Here is a 20411-nt window from a genome sequence, read left to right as displayed (position 1 = left end):
GATATGAATGTATAGGCCTCAATCCACACCAAAGCAAAGCTCTAGAATAGGTCACATGTTGGAGATGATGACAGGAGTCAGCCAAAGTTACTTAGAAGTAACCCAACTTCATTCTCTGCATCTCTGAATATCTGCAATATAGTAAAAAATGTTACAAATTAGACAGTCCCCGTTAAGTAAGATCTTTAAACAGGTCAACATTAACAAGGCCGCAGGGCCAGACAGATTACCTGGATGTGTACTCAGAGCATGTCCTGACCAACTGGCAGATGTCTTTACTGACATTTTCAACCTGTCTCTGGCTGAGTCTGTAATACCTACATGTTTTTTATTTTTTATTTTATTTCACCTTTATTTAACCAGGTAGGCAAGTTGAGAACAAGTTATCATTTACAATTGCGACCTGGCCAAGATAAAGCAAAGCAGTTCGACACATACAACGACACAGAGTTACACATGGAGTAAAACAAACATACAGTCAATAATACAGTATAAACAAGTCTAAATACGATGTGAGCAAATGAGGTGAGATAAGGGAGGTAAAGGCCAAAAAAGGCCATGGTGGCAAAGTAAATACAATATAGCAAGTAAAACACTGGAATGGTAGATTTGCAATGGAAGAATGTGCAAAGTAGAAATAAAAATAATGGGGTGCAAAGGAGCAAAATAAATAAATTAAATACAGTAGGGAAAGAGGTAGTTGTTTGGGCTAAATTATAGGTGGGCTATGTACAGGTGCAGTAATCTGTGAGCTGCTCTGACAGTTGGTGCTTAAAGCTAGTGAGGGAGATAAGTGTTTCCAGTTTCAGAGATTGTTGTAGTTCGTTCCAGTCATTGGCAGCAGAGAACTGGAAGGAGAGGCGGCCAAAGAAAGAATTGGTTTTGGGGGTGACTAGAGAGATATACCTGCTGGAGCGTGTGCTACAGGTGGGAGATTCTATGGTGACCAGCAAGCTGAGATAAGGGGGGACTTTACCTAGCAGGGTCTTGTAGATGACATGGAGCCAGTGGGTTTGGCGACGAGTATGAAGCGAGGGCCAGCCAACGAGAGCGTACAGGTCGCAATGGTGGGTAGTATATGGGGCTTTAGTGACAAAACGGATTGCACTGTGATAGACTGCATCCAATTTGTTGAGTAGGGTATTGGAGGCTATTTTGTAAATGACATCGCCAAAGTCGAGGATTGGTAGGATGGTCAGTTTTACAAGGGTATGTTTGGCAGCATGAGTGAAGGATGCTTTGTTGCGAAATAGGAAGCCAATTCTAGATTTAACTTTGGATTGGAGATGTTTGATATGGGTCTGGAAGGAGAGTTTACAGTCTAACCAGACACCTAGGTATTTGTAGTTGTCCACGTATTCTAAGTCGGAGCCGTCCAGAGTAGTGATGTCGGACAGGCGGGCAGGTGCAAGTAGAGAAGCAGACCACCATAGTCCCTGTGCCCAAGAACACCAAGGTAACCTGCCTAAATGACAACCGACCCGTAGGACTCACGTCTGTAGCTATGAAGTGCTTTGAAAGGCTGGTCATGGCTCACATCAACACCATCATCCCCAGTCCATGCCCTGACGAATTGAGGCTGTTCTGAGGGCAAAAGGTTTTAACTGAATAGGTGTCCTTAATGTTTTGTACACTCAGTGAAGATACACTAAAAAATATATAAATGCAAAATGTCAACTGTTGGTCCCATGTTTCATGAGCTGAAATAAAATATCATGTACCTAGAATACAAGGGTTGAATTTGCACTAAACAAATTAATGTCAGATAAATCATGTCACAAATCTGGCTTATGGTTAGCCTCATATACATGATCTATTTCAAATGTAGAACATATAGCTAGCTCAACAATATGAGTTTAGCTATTGTCTGCTGCTGATGTATAATGACAAGGGGCACATTGATTGCACATGTCCGTTAGGCCAGTAATGCCATCATACTGTAGACATATGGTTGCATTGGTAATGCATGCCATTATGATAAGCAGCTAAATGGATGATATCCTGAGACAGCATGACAATCAAATAAAACCGCTCAGAGAGAGATTACAACTGGACAAAAAGGTCGTGTTCATTTGAGACAGCAACACAGAGACACAGACAAGTTAGAGACAGATCTCCTTCACACCTATTTGATTGTAGAATTCTGATCTGTAATTAATGAACATTGACACTAGTTCATCTTGGATACTATTGTAATGAAACAGCAGGGAGCAGGTCTCGAACCCTCGACCTTCGAGCCCGAGGTCCGGCGCGCTGGCGACCTTCGAACCCTCGACCTTCGAGCCCGAGGTCCGGCGCGCTGTTGACCTTCGAGCCCGATGTCCGGCGCGCTGTTGACCTTCGAGCCCGATGTCCGGCGCGCTGTCGACCTTCGAGCCCGTGGTCCGGCGCGCTGTCGACCTTCGAACCCTCGACCTTCGAGCCCGAGGTCCGGTGTGCTGTCGACCTTCGAGCCCGAGGTCCGGCGCGCTGTCGACCTTCGAGCCCGAGGTCCGGCGCGCTGTCGACCTTCGAGCCCGAGGTCTGGCGCGCTGTCGACCTTCGAGCCCGAGGTCCGGCGCGCTGTCGACTGCCACAAAAGCATGCTCGCTCCAGCGGCAGAGTCGATTTCCGCGCTTATAAACCCAGGGTCGTTACGATATTTTTACGTTACAATTAAAACAAGTTTAAACAATTAATAAAAATGTAATGAATCAACATATAATTTCAATGTAGAAATAAGCTACCTTGTTTGTAAATGTTAGACATCTTAGTAAGTATGCTATTATTACTAAAGCATCCATTTTAGAAAAACTAAAATATCCATACCAGAGGTGGCCAACCTTGATCCACTTCCTGATCTACTGGGTGAGCAGACTTCTATTCCAGCCCAACAATAATACACATTATTATCAAGTCATTAGGATTGATACGTTTGTATCAGGTGTGTTAGTGCAGGGTGGGAAGAGACGCCTGCACACCCAGCAGACCTCCAGGAGCAGGATTGGCCTGCTACAGTTGTAATACCCCCAAGCCATAAGACTCATGAACAGGTAACCAAATGGTTACCCGGACTATTTGCATTGTGTGCCCCCCCCAACCCCTCTTTTACACTGCTGCTACTCTCTGTTTATCTTATATGCATAGTCACTTTAACTATACATTCATGTGCATACTCCCTCAATTGGCCCGACCAAGCAGTGCTCCCACACATTGGCTAACAGGGCTATCTGTATTGTGTCCCACCATCCGCCAACCCCTCTTTTTACGCTACTGCTACACTCTGTTCATCATATATGCATAGTCACTTTAACCATCCCTACATGTACATACTACCTCAATAAGCCTGACTAACAGGTGTCTGTATATAGCCTTGCTACTCTTATTTTCAAATTTCTTTTTACTGTTGTTTTATTTCTTTACTTACCTACACACACACACATCCTTTTTTTCGCACTATTGGTTAGAGCCTGTAAGTAAGCATTTCACTGTAAGGTCCTGTTGTATTCGGCGCACGTGACAAATAAACTTTTGATTTGATTTAATACGTTTGTAGCCTACATTGTGTGTGAATTTGAACTGTATTGTTGAGTACAACATGTGCTAACATAAGTACACACAAATCCTATGGCATACAAGGATGTGGCTGCAGTCTCTTGGGACCTTCACTGGGACCTCTCCATCTGCAGACAGTCTCTTGGGACCTTCACTGGGACCTATTCATCTGCAGACAGTCTCTTGGACCTTCACTGGGACCTCTTCATCTGCAGACAGTCTCTTGGGACCTTCACTGGGACCTCTCCATCTGCAGACAGTCTCTTGGACCTTCACTGGGACCTCTTCAACTGCAGACAGTCTCTTGGGACCTCTTCATCTTCACTGGGACCTCTTCATCTGTAGACAGTCTCTTGGGAGCTTCACTGGGACCTCTTCATCTGCAGACAGTCTCTTGGGACCTTCACTGGGACCTCTTCGTCTGCAGACAGTCTCTTGGGACCTTCACTGGGACCTCTTCATCTGCAGACAGTCTCTTGGGACCTTTTCATCTTCACTGGGACCTCTTCATCTGTAGACAGTCTCTTGGGACCTTCACTGGGACCTCTTCATCTGCAGACAGTCTCTTGGGACCTTCACTGGGACGTCTTCATCTGCAGACAATCTCTTGGACCTTCACTGGGACCTCTCCATCTGCAGACAGTCTCTTGGGACCTCTTCATCTACACTGGGACCTCTTCATCTGTAGACAGGCTTTCACAGCTCTCCATATCTGAGGACAGACATTGCAAAGAAACAAGCTTCATTATATTCCAATTAGACAGCCCTGACTATTATCTCTGTCTGTCTTCATAGTTGTCCTTTTCTGACAGCTGGAGCAGAAAATCCTTTCACCCTCTTCCATTGCTGATATCTACAAATGCATCTGGGTAATGAGTTTTTAATTTACAATGATAAATAGGTGAACATTAAGATAACAAGCTAATATGGCGTTAGCCAGCTGATATTTAACTTAACTCTAGTATGTAAAATTGATAGATAGCAGCTCATCAGCCAACACACAGTGGCCTGACTTACTTGAAAAGGTTCTGCTTCTGGTCAAAACCTACCGTGAGTCGAACCAAAAGTCCACACCGCACACCTCTTCTCAGTCTGCGGCGCCCTGGAGCAGCACCTGGGATCAGCACCTGGGAGCAGCACCTGGGAGCAGCACCTGGGAGCGGCACCTGGAGCAGCACCTGGGAGCGGCACCTGGGAGCGGCACCTGGAGCGGCACCTGGGAGCGGCACCTGGGAGCGGCGCCCTGGATCAGCACCTGGGAGCAGCACCTGGGAGCAGCACCTGGGATCAGTTGAATTGCCTCATGGGGTACAAACCAAGGATCCAATTCAGGAAAGTTGTATTTCAGGTAGGAATGCTGGTGAGTGACTGCCGATCCAATAACCAAAAGTTACTTTCAGCTGTAGGTAATAGTCACGTTCTGACCTTAGTTCCTTTGTTATGTCTTTGTTTTAGTATGGTCAGGGCGTGAGTTGGGTGGGTTGTCTATGTTAGTTTTTCGATGATTTTCTATTTCTGTATTTGTTCTGGTATGGTTCTCAATCAGAGGCAGCTGTCATTCATTGTCCCTGATTGAGAACCATATTTAGGAAGCCAGTTTTCTATTGTGTTGCGTGGGTGATTGTTTTGTGTCTACACCAGACAGGACTGTTTCGTTCATTCTCCTTTGTTATTTTGTTTAGTGTTCTCATGATAATAAATTATCAATATGGACACTTACCACGCTGCACCTTGGTCCTCTTCTTCCACCACCAATGGCCGTTACAGAATCACCCACCACCAAAGGACCAAGCAGCGTGGTAACAGGCAGCAGCAGCAGCGGCGGAAATCGCAAGACTCCTGGACATGGGAGGAGATTTTGGACGGCAAGGGACCCTGGTCACAGGCTGGGGAATATTGCCACCTCAAGGCAGAGCTGGAGGCAGCTAAAGCTGAGTGGCGGTGGTATGAGGAGGCAGCACGGCAGCACGGTTGGAAGCCCGAGAGGCAGCCCAAAAAATTTATTGTGGCGAAGTCCGGTAGGAGACCTGCGCCAACTCCCCGTGCTTACCGTGGAGAGAGAAGGACCGGGCAGGCACCGTGTTATGCCGTGAGGTGCACGGTGTCCCCGGTGCACAGGCATAGCCCGGTACGATACATAGCAGCGCCTCGTATCGGCAGGGCTAGAGTGGGCATCGAGCCAGGTGCCATGAAGCCGGCTCAGCGCATCCGGTCTCCAGGGCGTCTCCTCGGGCCGGGGTGCATGGCAACAGCCTTACGCATGGTGTCCCCGGTTCGCCAGCACAGCCCAGTGCGGGCTATTCCACCTCGCCGCACTGGCCTGGCTATGGGGAGCATTCAACCAGGTAAGGTTGGGCAGGCTTGGTGCTCGAGAGCTCCAGTGTGCCTTCATGGTCCGGTCTATCCGGTGCCGCCTCCACGCACCAGCCCTCCGGTGGCAGCCCCCCGCACCAGGCTGTCTCTCCGTCTCCTCCCTACAGGTGCTTCCGCCTGTCCAGCGCTGCCGGAGTCTCCATCCCGTCCTGAGCTGCCGGAGTCTCCCTCCCGTCCGTCCTGAGCTGCCAGAGTCTCCCTCCCGTCCGTCCCCAGCTGCCGGAGTCTCCCTCCCGTCCGTCCTCAGCTGCCGGAGTCTCCATCCCGTCCTGAGCTGCCGGAGTCTCCCTCCCGTCCGTCCTCAGCTGCCGGAGTCTCCCTCCCGTCCGTCCTCAGCTGACGGAGTCTCCATCCCGTCCTGAGCTGCCGGAGTCTCCCTCCCGTCCGTCCTCAGCTGCCGGAGTCTCCCTCCCGTCCGTCCCCAGCTGCCGGAGTCTCCCTCCCGTCCGTCCCCAGCTGCCGGAGTCTCCCTCCCGTCCGTCCTCAGCTGCCGGAGTCTCCCTGCCGTCCGCCCTCAGCTGCCGGAGTCTCCCTCCCGTCCGCCCTCAACTGCCGGAGACTCCCTCCCATCCGCCCTCAGCTGCCGGAGTCTCCCTCCCGTCCGCCCTCAGCTGCCGGAGTCTCCCTCCCGTCCGCCCTCAGCTGCCGGAGTCTCCCTCCCGTCCGCCCTCAGCTGCCGGAGTCTCCCTCCCGTCCGCCCTCAGCTGCCGGAGTCTCCCTCCCGTCCGCCCTCAGCTGCCGGAGTCTCCCTCCCGTCCGCCCTCAGCTGCCGGAGTCTCCCGTCCATTCGGGACCCGGGGTTAGGGTCCCCAGTCCGAGGTCGGCGGCGAGGGTCACCGTTCTTAAGAGGCCACGGAGGCGGATAAAGAGGCGGAGAAAAACTACGGTGGAGTGGGGTCCGCGCCAGAGCCGCCACCGCGGACAGACGCCCACCTAGACCCTCCCCTTTGGTTCAGGTTTTGCGGCCGTAGTCCGCACCTTTTGGGGGGGGGGGGTCTGTCACGTTCTAACCTTAGTTCCTTTGTTTTGTTTTAGTTTGGTCAGGGCAGGAGTTGGGTGGGTTGTCTATGTTAGTTTTTCTATGATTTGCTATTTCTGTGTTTGGCCTGGTATGGTTCTCAATCAGAGGCAGCTGTCAATCGTTGTCCCCGATTGAGAACCATATTTAGGGAGCCTGTTTTCTATTGTGTTGCATGGGTGATTGTTTTCTGTTTTATGTCTACACCAAACAGGACTGTTTCGTTCATTCCCCTTTGTTATTTTGTTTAGTGTTCTCATGATTTTTAACAGCAGGATAATGCCCCATGCCACAAGGCTGGGATTGTCCAGGAATGGTTACATGAACATTACAGCTAACTACCAGCCAAATTGACACAAGTGTGGGAAGCATTGGAGTCAATAAGGACCAGCATCCCTGTAGAACACTTTGGACACCTTGTAGAGTACATGCCCCGATAAATTGAGGCTGTCCTGAGGGTAAATGGGGTGCAACTCGGTATTAAGGTGTTTCTAATGTTTTATACACTCAGTGTCTATTGAGACACATTACAGAAAGTAGCCTACAAGTAGCAAAACAGAACTCACTTGATTCCATAGGCTACTGTTTACACACAATATTGCCAAAAGTATGTGGACACCCCTTCAAATGAGGGGATTTGGCTATTTTAGCCACACCCGTTGATGACAGGTGTATAAAATCGAGGCACACAACCATGCAATCTCCATAGACAAACATTGGCAGTAGACCACACCCGTTGATGACAGGTGTATAAAATCGAGGCACACAGCCATGCAATCTCCATAGACAAACATTGGCAGTAGAATGGCCTTATTGAAGAGCTCAAGACAGTTTTGTTATCACCTTTGTGCCAAACATATCAATGGAATTTGTCCATGAATTGTCTTCAAGGCCCGATTTCCCCCCACAAATCACAGCTAGTTATTAACGTTGTATATTCATGCTATTACATGGAAGAGCTTGTGCTGCATACAGAAGGAAAAACAATGGAAATCTCTCACGCGCTCTTGTCCAGGACCTGCTCATTCAATGTGATGGATTCCTGACATTGGAAGATGAGACGGACTGATTGAAGTAAATGGATAGTCCAGGATCTGGTGTTTGTATGTGGCTGCTTTGAAAGTGAACTGTGTTTGTGTGTGATCAGGGGTGTATTTATTCCACCGATTCTGTTGAAAAACTTTCCTTAAATGGAACCAAACGAAAGAAAGAAAAACATACCAGAATTTGTCCAATAGAAACTCTTGTTTGCAACTGTTGGACGAATGATTACACCCCAGATCAGATAGATACAGGCAAGAGTGTGCAAGGCGGTGCTGGTGAATGGCAAATGAATGATAGTCATCCAATATGCTGTTATAGAAATAAGGCCATGCTCATTCAAAAATAACTATCCTCCCGTATCTTAAACGTCACAGACCGTCACGGGCATTTACTAATTGGCTCCTGAAACCGGAACTAGCAAGATGTCAGCCTCCTTGAATAGGCGTATCTAACCGTGAGTAGATTATGTTCAAAACAACGGTCGGCCATCTTGGAGGCTGTCTCTCGTTCTTATTATAACTCAATGCATTGCTGGCTTCCACCATTTTAATGTAGTCAACTGGGTGGTACTTCCAACTTCATTGGCTGATCCCTCCTGACTCTGTTGGAGTCATCTCCAGCTGGCTCGTCAATAGGGATTATGCTGAGCCACGGGGCACCGGTCTGATGACGGTGAACAGGCAAATGTGGCAAGGGATTAGTGCCCTTCTCAAATAGCAACAGTAATCTGCGCCTTTCGGTCATTTTGTCAACAAGGCAGCATGGTGCATCATCCAAAAAAAGCTATTTTACATAAAATATTTGTTCTAATTTTTAAAACCAGGTTTTATTGGGAAGGCAGATAAAGCTTTTTATCAAAATCAATAACTTTTTCATGTGAAAACACAGAATCCTACTCATTACTCCAAGTGCTTAATTACATCACTTTTGTTTGGAACCTGACTTCCCTGTGGGCTTTGAATGTGGCACCTGGCCAAAACGAATCCGTGCAAAACACGCCTATCCGGGGGCCCAGGCCAGATTAATCGAATCCCCTCAGTGCCGCTGCGCATTCTATCACGGACGCTATAACGACACAGATACAAAGATGAGTCCTCTATCTATCTCTATGGCCGCACACCATTGTTCAGAATCTGTGCTGTGAAGACGGTGCTTTTTGTCTCTATTTCTATTTATTACTACAGGTAGGTAATAGTTTAAACGTGCTATCTAAAATCGAAAGAACATGTCATAACATGATAGGTTACAAATCCGTCAAGGGATTGCCAGGTTTCTTATGTTAAATTTCTGTCGTGATGAAAACGATTTTACAAGTCATATAGCTTGAGATGTTGGGTTTGTCTGACTTAATGTACACCATTTCGTCAAGGTAATTTAAAAAAATTCAATTTATTTGAGATTTCTGAGTTCGTTTAATGTTATTGGTTTTGTGTGTCAAACAAAAATCTCACGAGCTGGTAAAATGGCGGCGCCCGCTGTCTGCGTTTTAAAGTCCAAATAGAAGACAATGGACCCGATCATATATTTATGTAGTTGGTGCAGTATATTAACTAATATACATGGGTTCTATCTTGAACCATTATTTATTCGTTTACAATTGTACAATTTATACTCCCCGCATATATAAACCACTAACACAAAATCGTAATTTTGATGACACATGGGGAGCTTACTGTACATAGTAAAATGGTGCGCACCAAATTGTAGTTCACATTTTGGTGTGGAAAACGGCTGATAGGATTTTTCTTCAATATTCATCAAAAATTAACACAATTACAATCTTTAGAGAATACAAATCTCATTTAATCAATTACATGTGAAAAAAACGTTAAACCAGCAGCAGATGAAACAGAACCTGAATGATCTCCCCCTGGTTTCAGCTTGCTGCCATCACGGTCTAGGTTTAGGATATTTAGCCCATACCAGTGACAAACAAACGATGTTATCGAGGTATGGCAGGACCAAACAAAGTCTAGCTCACTTATTTTGCCAGCTAGAAAGAAACGGACACAAATTTATTCAGAATCGGAGCAAGCTGCCCACCCAGAAAACGTCTTTAAAAAGATGTTGAAAAGACGACTATGCTTTTTCGGTTTTGGTTGAAAGTTGAAAATAAGTATTTTTCAGGTCGTTGTTTTAAGGACCCAGAGCAAGTGACGTCACGATTGAAACGCCATTTATCGCGAACACCGCTAACTAGCCAGCCGTTACACACACAAGAGGATCCTGACAGACAAGTTGATTGCAAATAAAAGTGACATTTTACTTGGAATAATACATATTGTTCAACATTTCAATAATATTCTAATGGATCAACGTTAAATTTTAACACAAGTTTCAATTTTGTAGTACATTTTGAGTCATTCCCCAAAATAGGTGCCTTTTGAATAAGTGCATAATTTATACATAAAATATCAGAGGGAATAACAAATACACACATTTTGTGGAACAATCCACTTCCTGGCATAATTCATGGGAAACAGCTCTGGTCTTGATCAGTTGTGGATGTATAATTATAATCTTCACTCTTTTTCATTTTCTGAAAAAAGTTTGAAGGTACATAGTAAACAAACTGTAGTAATGAATACACTGAGAGCAAGTTTGAACTACATTTTGACAGGCTTCTTAGCTAGTTAATTTTGGTCACTGCATTTTGCACTCATTCTCCTCTTAATTGTAACATATTAATGCCCTCTCTCCTGTGAGCTAACGTTCGTATCTAGCTAGATAGCTAACCCATACTACAGTTAGTTAGCAAACCAACCAGCTTCACAGTAGGTACCCAGAGAGTAACGTTGATGTTGGACTAGCTAGTTCATTTTTTAAAAAAGTTATGGAAAAAAACAATGACTCCGCACCCGTTACCAGAAAACATAGCTAACCGTAGTTAGCTAGACCGATACAGTAAACTAGCTGACAGTACAACTATCAAATATGTTAACCCTGCTTTCCCGCCTTACTGCCTTACTATCTAATTAGCTAGGAACTAAGTTAGTGTTAACTAGCATGCAAGTATCCAAGCAGACTTGCTAACTTTAGCCTAGAGAAAATAATAGTTTGGGACAGAAACTGATAATGAATATAACTTTATCAAATTCCAAACGTTTTCAGAAATGTTGTTGCTTGAAATTATCTGTGTGTCGTTGTGTTACCGTCCTGAGGAACAAATGTCGGGTGAATGACTTGCTCTTTCTGCTTCTCCCAGTTTGGAGACATGACGGTTATAAATTGTAATAAATTCCGTTGTGATATTGTAAACTAATGATTTTAAATTACAGGTCATTTTCAGTCTTTCTGTCTATCAGAACATCTAACAAGCTATTCAATTAGATTTTACATTTTTTTAAATCAATATATTTCATGATATTGTGTATATCAAAAAATAATCAAACTTATACTCTATGCAATATTGTATATTTGTATTCGTGTATCTAATGCATTTCAATGAGTAGGGGCTGACCTTCGGCTATAATTGGATCAAAACAGAGACATTTTTGGGCGAAATTAAGTCCATGATGGATAGACCTGATAGAGCAGAAAATTCACCGTCCGTGGACGTCGCCACTGATGCCATGGCAAAGCCACCGTGAAATTCCCCTTTAATCTGTAGTTGTTGGCTTTTTGCAATGCAGGATTCAACATGCAGGAGTTAGTCCGTAGCGGGATGTGTCTGGTTTTGGGGAGGGATATAAGGCGAAGCGGAAGTGCTGTTCGAGTCTATCTCCCAGTTGAGTAAAGTTGGTAAGAATGAATGGAAGATGGAGACAACGAAAAATGGAGCAAACAGACCAAAAGTTGTAAACTAACACCAAAACAAATTGATTTATAAAGCCCTTCTTACATCAGCTGATATCTCAAAGTGCTGTACAGAACCCCAGCCTAAAAACCCAAACAGCAAGCAATGTTGGTGTAGAAGCACGGTGGCTAGGAAAAACTCCCTAGAAAGGCCATAACCTAGGAAGAAACCTAGAGAGGAACCAGGTTATGAGGGGTGGCCAGTCCTCTTCTGGCTGTGCTGGGTGGAGATTATAACAGAACATGGCCAAGATGTTCAAATGTTCATAGATGACCAGCAGGGTCAAATAATAATAATCACAGTGGATGTCGAGGGTGCAACAGGTCATCACCTCAGGAGTAAATGTCAGTTGGCTTTTTACAGCGGATCATTCAGAGTATCTCTACCGCTCATGCTGTCTCTAGAGAGTTGAAAACAGCAGGTCTGGGACAGGTAGCACGTCCGGTGAACAGGTCAGGATTCTATAGCAGAACAGTTGAAACTGGAGCAGCAGCATGGCCAGTTGGACTGGGGACAGCAAGGAGTCATAAGGCCAGGTAGTCCTGAGGCATCAGTTTCTTTTGGAGTGCGATTCATCAACAATTAAGTATTTTTGGGAGATAATTTGAGGTCAGGGAGATGGTAAAGGAGGCATTAGGAAAGGTAGAGCCAGTCAGTGACCAGTAATGGTTTTGTTTTGATTTCTTGCGTCTCAGAACAGCAGAAGGAGAGAGCATTGTTTTTCGTAGCAGGGCAACAATAAAAGGGTGTTATCTCTGGAGTTTCGTTGGAAGAGTGACTACCTACTCATGTGATTCTGCAATATGTAAGACACGCAGTGAGAGCTATTGCAGTTATGAAATTGATAAAAGAATGGCCATTGTTTCAAGTGTGCCAACGGAATCTTTTGTGTATTTATTAGGATCCCCATTAGCCGCTGCAAAAGTATCAGAATTGTTCACTTCTCTCATTGACTTGTCAAACCCCGGCTTGGACTGCTTCGCAAGCGTTCTCTGAAGTCTCGCGTTTTTACGTATCTGGGTTTAGAAACTGGTAGTGGGGGAACAGGAAGTCCCGCGCAGGCGCGCATCATTCTTCAGAATAAAGGATACGTCAGAATTGTGCAGTCGACGACTTCTGTGTCCGTTTCAAATATATTACTACTGGTATGTAATAGCACGTTCTATCGAAATAACATGTCATAACATGCTAGGTAACAAATACGTCAAGGTATTATCACGTTTGTTAAAGGTTTTATCTGCTATTTTCGTGTCAAACCGCGTGATTGAACGTGATCACTTTTTTACATATCACATAGAGACGTTGGGTTAGTCTGAGTGGATGTATATCATTTCGTCAAGGTAATTTCATAAAAGTATACATTTATCTGAGATTTCTGGGTTCGTTTTACATGTCATTTTTGGTTTTGTGTAAATTCGGGAGATGGTAAAATGGCGGATCCCCCTCGGTCTGCATCAACGCACTTCAGTGCAGGCAGTGAGGGTGCAGCAGAGAAAGACAATTTTACGGTTGCACTACTGTTTTGGAGCTAATTTGGAATGATTATCAGTTATCTACATGTGTACTAATATTCAGAGACATTCAGTTGTTTCTGTCTATAAATGTTACTGTGGTGTGAACGGAAAAACGATTGTTTTTTGATTGGAATAACACAGTGAAGACAAGGTTATTCTGGAAAATAGTACATAGTTCTGCCTAAAACATACTGCAACCTTGTACTAAATGGTTTTTGAGTCATTTATGCGAATTCAGGAAATCTACTATAGATTAAGTGCATTTAAGTTGTGTAATTTAAGTAATTTAAAGTGTATACTTTGTCTAATATGAATGAATTAATGTTTTGTCAATGCTTAGCTACCAGATCTATTGAAATGAGATCGGTGCTTGACTTGGACAGGAGCTCACCGGAGCTGAGTACCATCACCTCAAATGTCTACTGTTTGAGCTCATGTTCCTCTTATAGAATATTAGTTCAACAGTATTGTGGAGCTCCTGCACCTAAATATAATCAATATTTTTTTAGAGAATTAATAAAGTCTTGACAGTTCTGGCACTAACTTTTGTGTCTGCTTCTCTTTATTACTTCAGGCCGACTCAGATTAAGTCTGAGGCCGGTAACATCAACAGTGAGGACAAACTCAGCCTGCCACTCTCCTTCCACACTGAGTAGAAACCTACAGTCACTGGGTCCTGATTGTGACAGAGGAGCCCAGTTTTTACAGCAGGATCCAGAGATGGCATCAGTGAAGCTGGAAGACTGCAGTCAAACACTGGAGCTGAATGTCAACATTAAAGATGAAGAAGAGGAGGAGAAGATTGGGATGTCTGTTTCTCATGGTAAGAGCAGGTTCTATCTAACTAAGTTTGTGTTTCATACCAACTTCCCACTGTGCATGAAAATGTTGCAGTAGAACTGTTTTATTTATTTTATTTCACCTTTATTTAACCAGGTGGGCCAGTTGAGAACAAGTTCTCATTTACAACTTCGACCTGGCCAAGATAAAGCAAAGCAGTGCGACAAAAACAACAACAGAGTTACACATGGGATAAACAAATGTAAAGTCAATAACACAATAGAAAAATCTATATGCAGTGTGTGCAAATGTAGTAATATTAGGGAGGTAAGGCAATAAATAGGCCATAGTGGTGAAATAATTACCATTTAGCTTTAACACTGGAGTGGTAGATGTGTAAGTAGGGATACTGGGGTACAAAAGAGCGAAAATAAATAACAATATGGGGATGAGGTAGTTGGGTGGGCTATTTACAGATGGGCTGTGTACTGATGCAGTGATCGGTAAGCTGTTCTGACAGCTGATGCTTAAAGTTAGTGAGGAGATATGTCTCCAGGTTCATTGATTTTTACAATTCGGTCCAGTCATTGGCAGCAGAGAACTGGAAGGACAGGTGGCCAAAGGAGGAGTTGGCTTTGGGGATGACCAGGGAAATTTCCCATTTGGAGCGTGTGCTACTGGTGGGTGTTGCTATGGTGACCAGTGAGCTGAGATAAATTGGGCTTTACCTAGCAAAGACCTATAGATGACCTGGAGCCAGTGGGTTTGGTGACGAATATGAAGTGAGGGCCAGCCAATGAGATGGCATTAACTTTTGGTCGCAGTGGTGGGTAGTATATGGGGCTTTGGTGACAAAACGGATGGCACTGTGATAGACTACATCCAATTTGCTGAGTAGAGTGTTGGAGGCTATTTTGTAAATGACATCGCCAAAGTCAAGGATTTGGTAGGATATTCAGTTTTACGAGGATATGTTTAGCAGGATGAGAGACTGGCTTTGTTGCGAAATAGGAAGCAGATTCTAGATTTACTTTTGGATTAGAATTTCTTTGGGACAGGGGGCAGTATTTTCACATCCGGATGAAAAGCATGTCCAAAGTAAACAGTCTGCTACTCAGACCCAGTAGCTAAGATATGTATATTATCAGTAGATTTGGATAGAAAACACTCTAAACATTTCTAAAACTGTTTGAATAATGTCTGTGAGTGTAACAGAACTTATTTGGCAGGCGAAACCCCGAGGACAAACCGCTCAGATTTTTTTTTGAGGTTGCTCTCTTTTCAATGGGATTTCATTGGGAATCCAGATTTCAAATCAACTTTCCTGTAGTTCCTATCGCTTCCACTGGATGTCAACAGTCTTTAGAAATTGGTTGAGGTTTTTCCTTTGAGAAATGAAGAAGTAACATTGTTCAGAATGAGGGTAGATGGAAGTGTACTCTTTGTTAGAGGCGTGTGACCTGAAAGCACGCTCCACTTTGTTTTCCTCCGGTATTGAACACAGATCATCCCATCTTCAATGTTTTTGATGATTACATTAAATACCTAAAGTTGTATAACAAAAGTAGTTTTAAATATTTGGACAAAGTTTACAGGTAACTTTTGAGATATTTTGTAAGTCAAGTTGGAACCGGTGTTTTTCTGGATCAAACGCGCCAAATAAATGGACATTTTGGATATATATCGACAGAATTCATAGAACAAAAGGACCATTTGTGATGTTTATGGGACATATTGGAGTGCCAACAGAAGAAGCTCGTCAAAGGTAAGGCATGAATTATATTTTTATTTCTGTGTTTTGTGTCGCGCCTGCAGGGTTGAAAAATGCTTTTCTGTCTTTGTTTACTGGGGTGCGATCCTTAGATAATAGCATCGTTTGCTTTCGCCGTAAAGCGTTTTTGAAATCTGACACGTTGGCTGGATTCACAACAAGTGTTGCTTTAATTTGGTATATTGAATGTGTGATTTCATCAGTTATATTTTTACAGTCATTTATTTGAATTTGGCGCTCTGCATTTTCACTGGATGTTTGCCAGTTGGGGCGCTACCGTCCCACATATTCCAGAGAGGTTAATGTGACTCTGGAAGGAGAGTTTACAGTCTAAACAGACACCTGGGTATTTGTTGTTGTCCACATATTCTAAGTCAGAACCGTCCAGAGTAGCGATGCTAGTCGGGCGGGCGCAGGCAGCGATTGGTTGAAGAGCATGCATTTAGTTTTACTAGCATTTAAGAGCAGTTGGAGGCCACGGAAGGAGTGTTTTATGGCATTTAAGCTCGTGTGGAGGTTTGTTAACACACTGTCCAAAGAAGGGCCAGATGTATACAAAATGGTGTCGTCTGCGTAGAGGTGGATCAGAGAATCAAGAGCTACATTATTGATGTATACAGAGAGGAGAGTCGGCCTGAGAATTGAACCCTTTGGCACCCCCATAGACTGCCAGAGGTCCGGACAACAGGCCCTCTGATTTGACACACAGAACTCTATCTGAGAAGTAGTTGGTGAACCAAGCGAGGCAGTCATTTGAGAATCCAAGGCTGTTGAGTCTGCCAATAAGAATGCGGTGATTGACAGAGTCGAATGCCTTGGCCATGTCGATGAAGACGGCTGCACAGTACTGTCTTTTATCGATGGCGGTTATATCGTTTAGGACCTTCAGCGTAGCTGAGATGCACCCATGACCAGCTCGGAAACCAGATTACATAGCGGAGAAGGTACGGTGGGATTCGAAATGATCGATTATCTGTTTGTTCACTTTGATTTTGAAGACTTTAGAAAGGTAGGGCAGGATTTCATGGTGAACTGTTTCAATGAGAAGGTAGATGTTATTTCATGCTTCTGACACTTGCATACCAGTATTGGCAGCATTTGTTTTATTCACTGGTCTATCTGGAGTGATCAGAGAGTAGACTAAAGAAGTGAAGTAGACACACTGCCAGTGTTTTAAAGTTCTAAGAAGTGAGTATGTGTAGTTTCTAACGCTTATGAGTAGAGGTCGACCGATTATGATTTTTCACCACCGATACCGATTATTGGAGGACCCGAGATAAGCCCATACCGATTAATCGGCTGATTAAAAAAAATATATAAAATTACATTTGTAATAATGGCAATTACAACAATACTGAATGAACACTTATTTTAACTTAATATAATACATCAATAAAATCAATTTAGCCTCAAATAAATACACGTTTCATCATGTTCAATTTGGTTTAAATAATACATAAACAAAGTGTTGGAGAAGAAAGTAAAAGTGCAATATGGGCCATATAAAAAAGCTAACGTTTAAGTTCCTTGCTCAGAACATGAGAACATATGAAAGCTGGTGGTTCCTTTTAACATGAGTCTTCAATATTCCCAGGTAAGAAGTTTTAGGTTGTAGTTATTATCGGAATTATAGGACTATTTCTCTCTATACCATTTGTATTTCATTAATCTTTGACTATTGGATGTTCTTATAGGCACTTTAGTATTGTTAGTGTAACAGTTTAGCTTCCGTCCCTCTCCTCGCTCCTGCCTGGGTTCGGACCAGGAACACATCGACAACAGCCACCCTCGAAGCAGCGTTACCCATGCAGAGCAAGGGGAAGAACTACTCCAAGTCTCAGAGCGGGGATGTTTGAAACGCAATTAGCGCGCACCCCGCTAACTAGCTAGCCATTTCACATCGGTTACACCAGCCTAATCTCGGGAGTTGGCATCCGTAAGTCTAAATATTTGTGTTGCATTGCACAACCTTCAATGTTATGTCATAATTACGTAAAATTCTGGCAAATTAGGCGGCCCAAACTGTTGCATATACACTGACTCTGCGTGCAATGAACGCAAGAGCAGTGACAATGTCACCTGGTTAATATTCCCTGCTAACCTGGATTTCTTTTAGCTAAATATGCAGGGTTAAAAATATATACTTCTGTGTAATGATTTTAAGAAAGGCATTGATGTTTATGGTAAGATGCACTTTGTAGCAATGATACGCACCGCATCGATTATATGCAACTCAGGACACTCTAGATAAACTAGTAATATCATCAACCATGTGTAGTTCACTAGTGATTATGATTGATTGTTTTTTTATAAGATAAGTTTAATGCTAGCTAGCAACTTACCTTGACTTACTGCATTCGCGTAACAGGCAGGCTCCTTGTGGAGTGCAACGTAATCAGGTGGTTAGAGCGTTGGACTAGTTAACTGTTGCAAGATTGAATCCCCCGAGCTGACAAGGTAAACGTCTGTCGTTCTGCCCCTGAACGAGGCAGTTAACCCACCGTTCCTAGACCGTCATTGAAAATAAGAATGTGTTCTTAACTGACTTGCCTAGTTAAATAAAGATTAAATAAAGGTGTCCAAAAAATACCGATTTCCGACTGTTATGGAAACTGGAAATCGGCCCTAATTAATCGGCCATTCCGATTAATCGGTCGACCTCTACTTGTGATAGTGAGTGGAGGATGATATGGCTCATAATTTTCATGACTTAGGAGATACTTTTAGAATAGTTTTATTCCCCTTTTGTATTGCACAGCCTACTCGTATGAATACATAGTGTGTTCAGACCCCTTGACTTTTTCCACATTTTGTTACGTTACAGCCTTATTCTAAAATGGATTAAATAAAAAACGTTCCTCATCAATCTACACACAATATCCCATAATGACAAAGCAAACGCAGGTTTTTAGAAATGTTTAAACATTTATAATAAAAAAGAAACACCTTATTTACATAAATATTCATACCCTTTGCTAGGAGACTAGAAATTGAGCTCAGGTGATACTTCTTTCCATTGATCATCCTTGAGATATTTCTACAACTTGATTGTTGTCAACCTGTGGTAAATTCAATTGATTGGACATAATTTGGAAAGGCTGTCTATATAAGGTCCCACATTTGACCGTGCATGTCAGAGCAAAAACCAAGTCATGAGGTGGAAGGAATTGTCCGTAGAACTCCATGAAAGGAAAAATTCACAAGGTGGTAAAATGGCGGCACCCGCTTGATCTGTGTCAACAGACTTCAGTGCAGGCAGTGTGGATGCAGCAGAGGGAGACAATTTTACGGTTGCACTACTGTTTTGAAGCTAAATGTAATGATTATCGGTCTTCTACATGTATAATAATATTGACACATTCAGTTTGTGTTGATCTATAAACGTTACTATGGTGTGAACAGGAAATACAATTGTTTTTTGAAGTAAAATAGTGAATACAAGGTTAAGGAAAATAGCACATAGTGCTGCCTAACACAAACTGTAACCTTGTACTAAATGGTTTTTGAGTCTTGTATGCATTTATCTACTACAGGTTAAGTATTAGCTCAAAAGTATTGTGGAGCTTCTGCACCTAAATATAAACAGTACCAGCACACAAAATGAGTATCGGCAACTATTTCAGTCCAAGTCAAGCACTGAATTAGATAATTGAACAAGAAAAAATATAATATATTTAATAGAGAATAAAGACCTTGCCAGAACTTTCAAGAAAATAACTTTTGTCTTTCTCTTGTACTACTTGCCGACTCAGGTATGAGGCCGGTAACATCAACAGTGAGGACAAACCCAACCTGCCTCTCTCCTTCCACACTGAGTCCAAACCTACAGTCACGGGGTCCTGATTGTGACAGTGGAGCCCAGTTTGCACTGCAGGATCCAGAGATGGCATCAGTGAAGCTGGAAGACTGCAGTCAAACACTGGAGCTGAACGTCAACATTAAAGATGAAGAAGAGGAGGAGAAGATTGGGAAGTATGTTTCTCATGGTAAGTGCAGGTTCTATCTAATTTGGTTGTTTGTTACAACTTCTCCACTGTGTATGAAAAGTTGCAGTAGAACTGTTTCATGATGAACTGTTTCATTGAGAAGGTAGATGTTATTTCATACTACTGAGACTTGCATGGTTTGACACCAGTATTGCCACCTACTTATATGAATACGTACAGGTATCCTAATGGTTGGAGAGTTGGGCATGTAATCGAAAGGTTGCTGGATCGAATCCCTGAGCTGACAAGGTAAAACATAAACGCATCAAAAAAAGAAACGTCCTCTCACTGTCAACTGCATTTTTATTCAGCAAATTTAACGTGTAAATATTTGTATGAACATTATTAACAAGATTCAACAACTGAGACATAAGCTGAACAATTTCCACAGACATGTGACTAACAGAAATGGAATAATGTGTCCCTGAACAAAGGGGGGGGGGTCAAAATCAAAAGTAACAGTCAGTATCTGGTGTGGCCACCAGCAGCATTAAGTACTGCAGTGCATCTCCTCCTCATGGACTGCACCAGATTTGCCAGTTCTTGCTGTGAGATGTTACCCCACTCTTCCACCAAGGCACCTGCAAGTCATTAA

The 20411-nt window shown here is 43.4% G+C and overlaps 1 protein-coding gene across 3 annotated transcripts in view; it reads left to right on the top strand.

Annotated features, from left to right (window-relative positions):
* The window catches only part of LOC112241256 (zinc finger protein 239), a 64622-nt gene extending 44533 nt beyond the window's left edge, over nt 1-20089 (top strand). For 2 of the 3 annotated variants that reach the window (XR_006081715.1, XM_042313506.1), the window contains exons 3-5: nt 13854-14102; nt 19583-19816; nt 19997-20089. Coding sequence is in view for 2 of the 3 variants with exons in the window: in XM_042313506.1 (XP_042169440.1) it covers nt 13854-14102; nt 19583-19816; nt 19997-20028 (515 nt within the window). In the remaining variant the exon portion in view is untranslated. Of the gene's footprint in view, nt 1-13853; nt 14103-14215; nt 14276-19582; nt 19817-19996 lie in introns of those variants that run through there. The other variant, XM_042313507.1, reaches the window with a different exon arrangement.
* Nucleotides 20090-20411: the final 322 nt, after the last annotated feature.

Source organism: Oncorhynchus tshawytscha, unplaced genomic scaffold (genome assembly GCF_018296145.1).
Source record: "Oncorhynchus tshawytscha isolate Ot180627B unplaced genomic scaffold, Otsh_v2.0 Un_contig_12278_pilon_pilon, whole genome shotgun sequence".
Taxonomy (NCBI): Eukaryota; Metazoa; Chordata; class Actinopteri; order Salmoniformes; family Salmonidae; genus Oncorhynchus; species Oncorhynchus tshawytscha.
The sequence above is the reverse complement of the archived record's forward strand: the minus strand, read 5'-3'. Positions and strand labels throughout refer to the sequence as shown.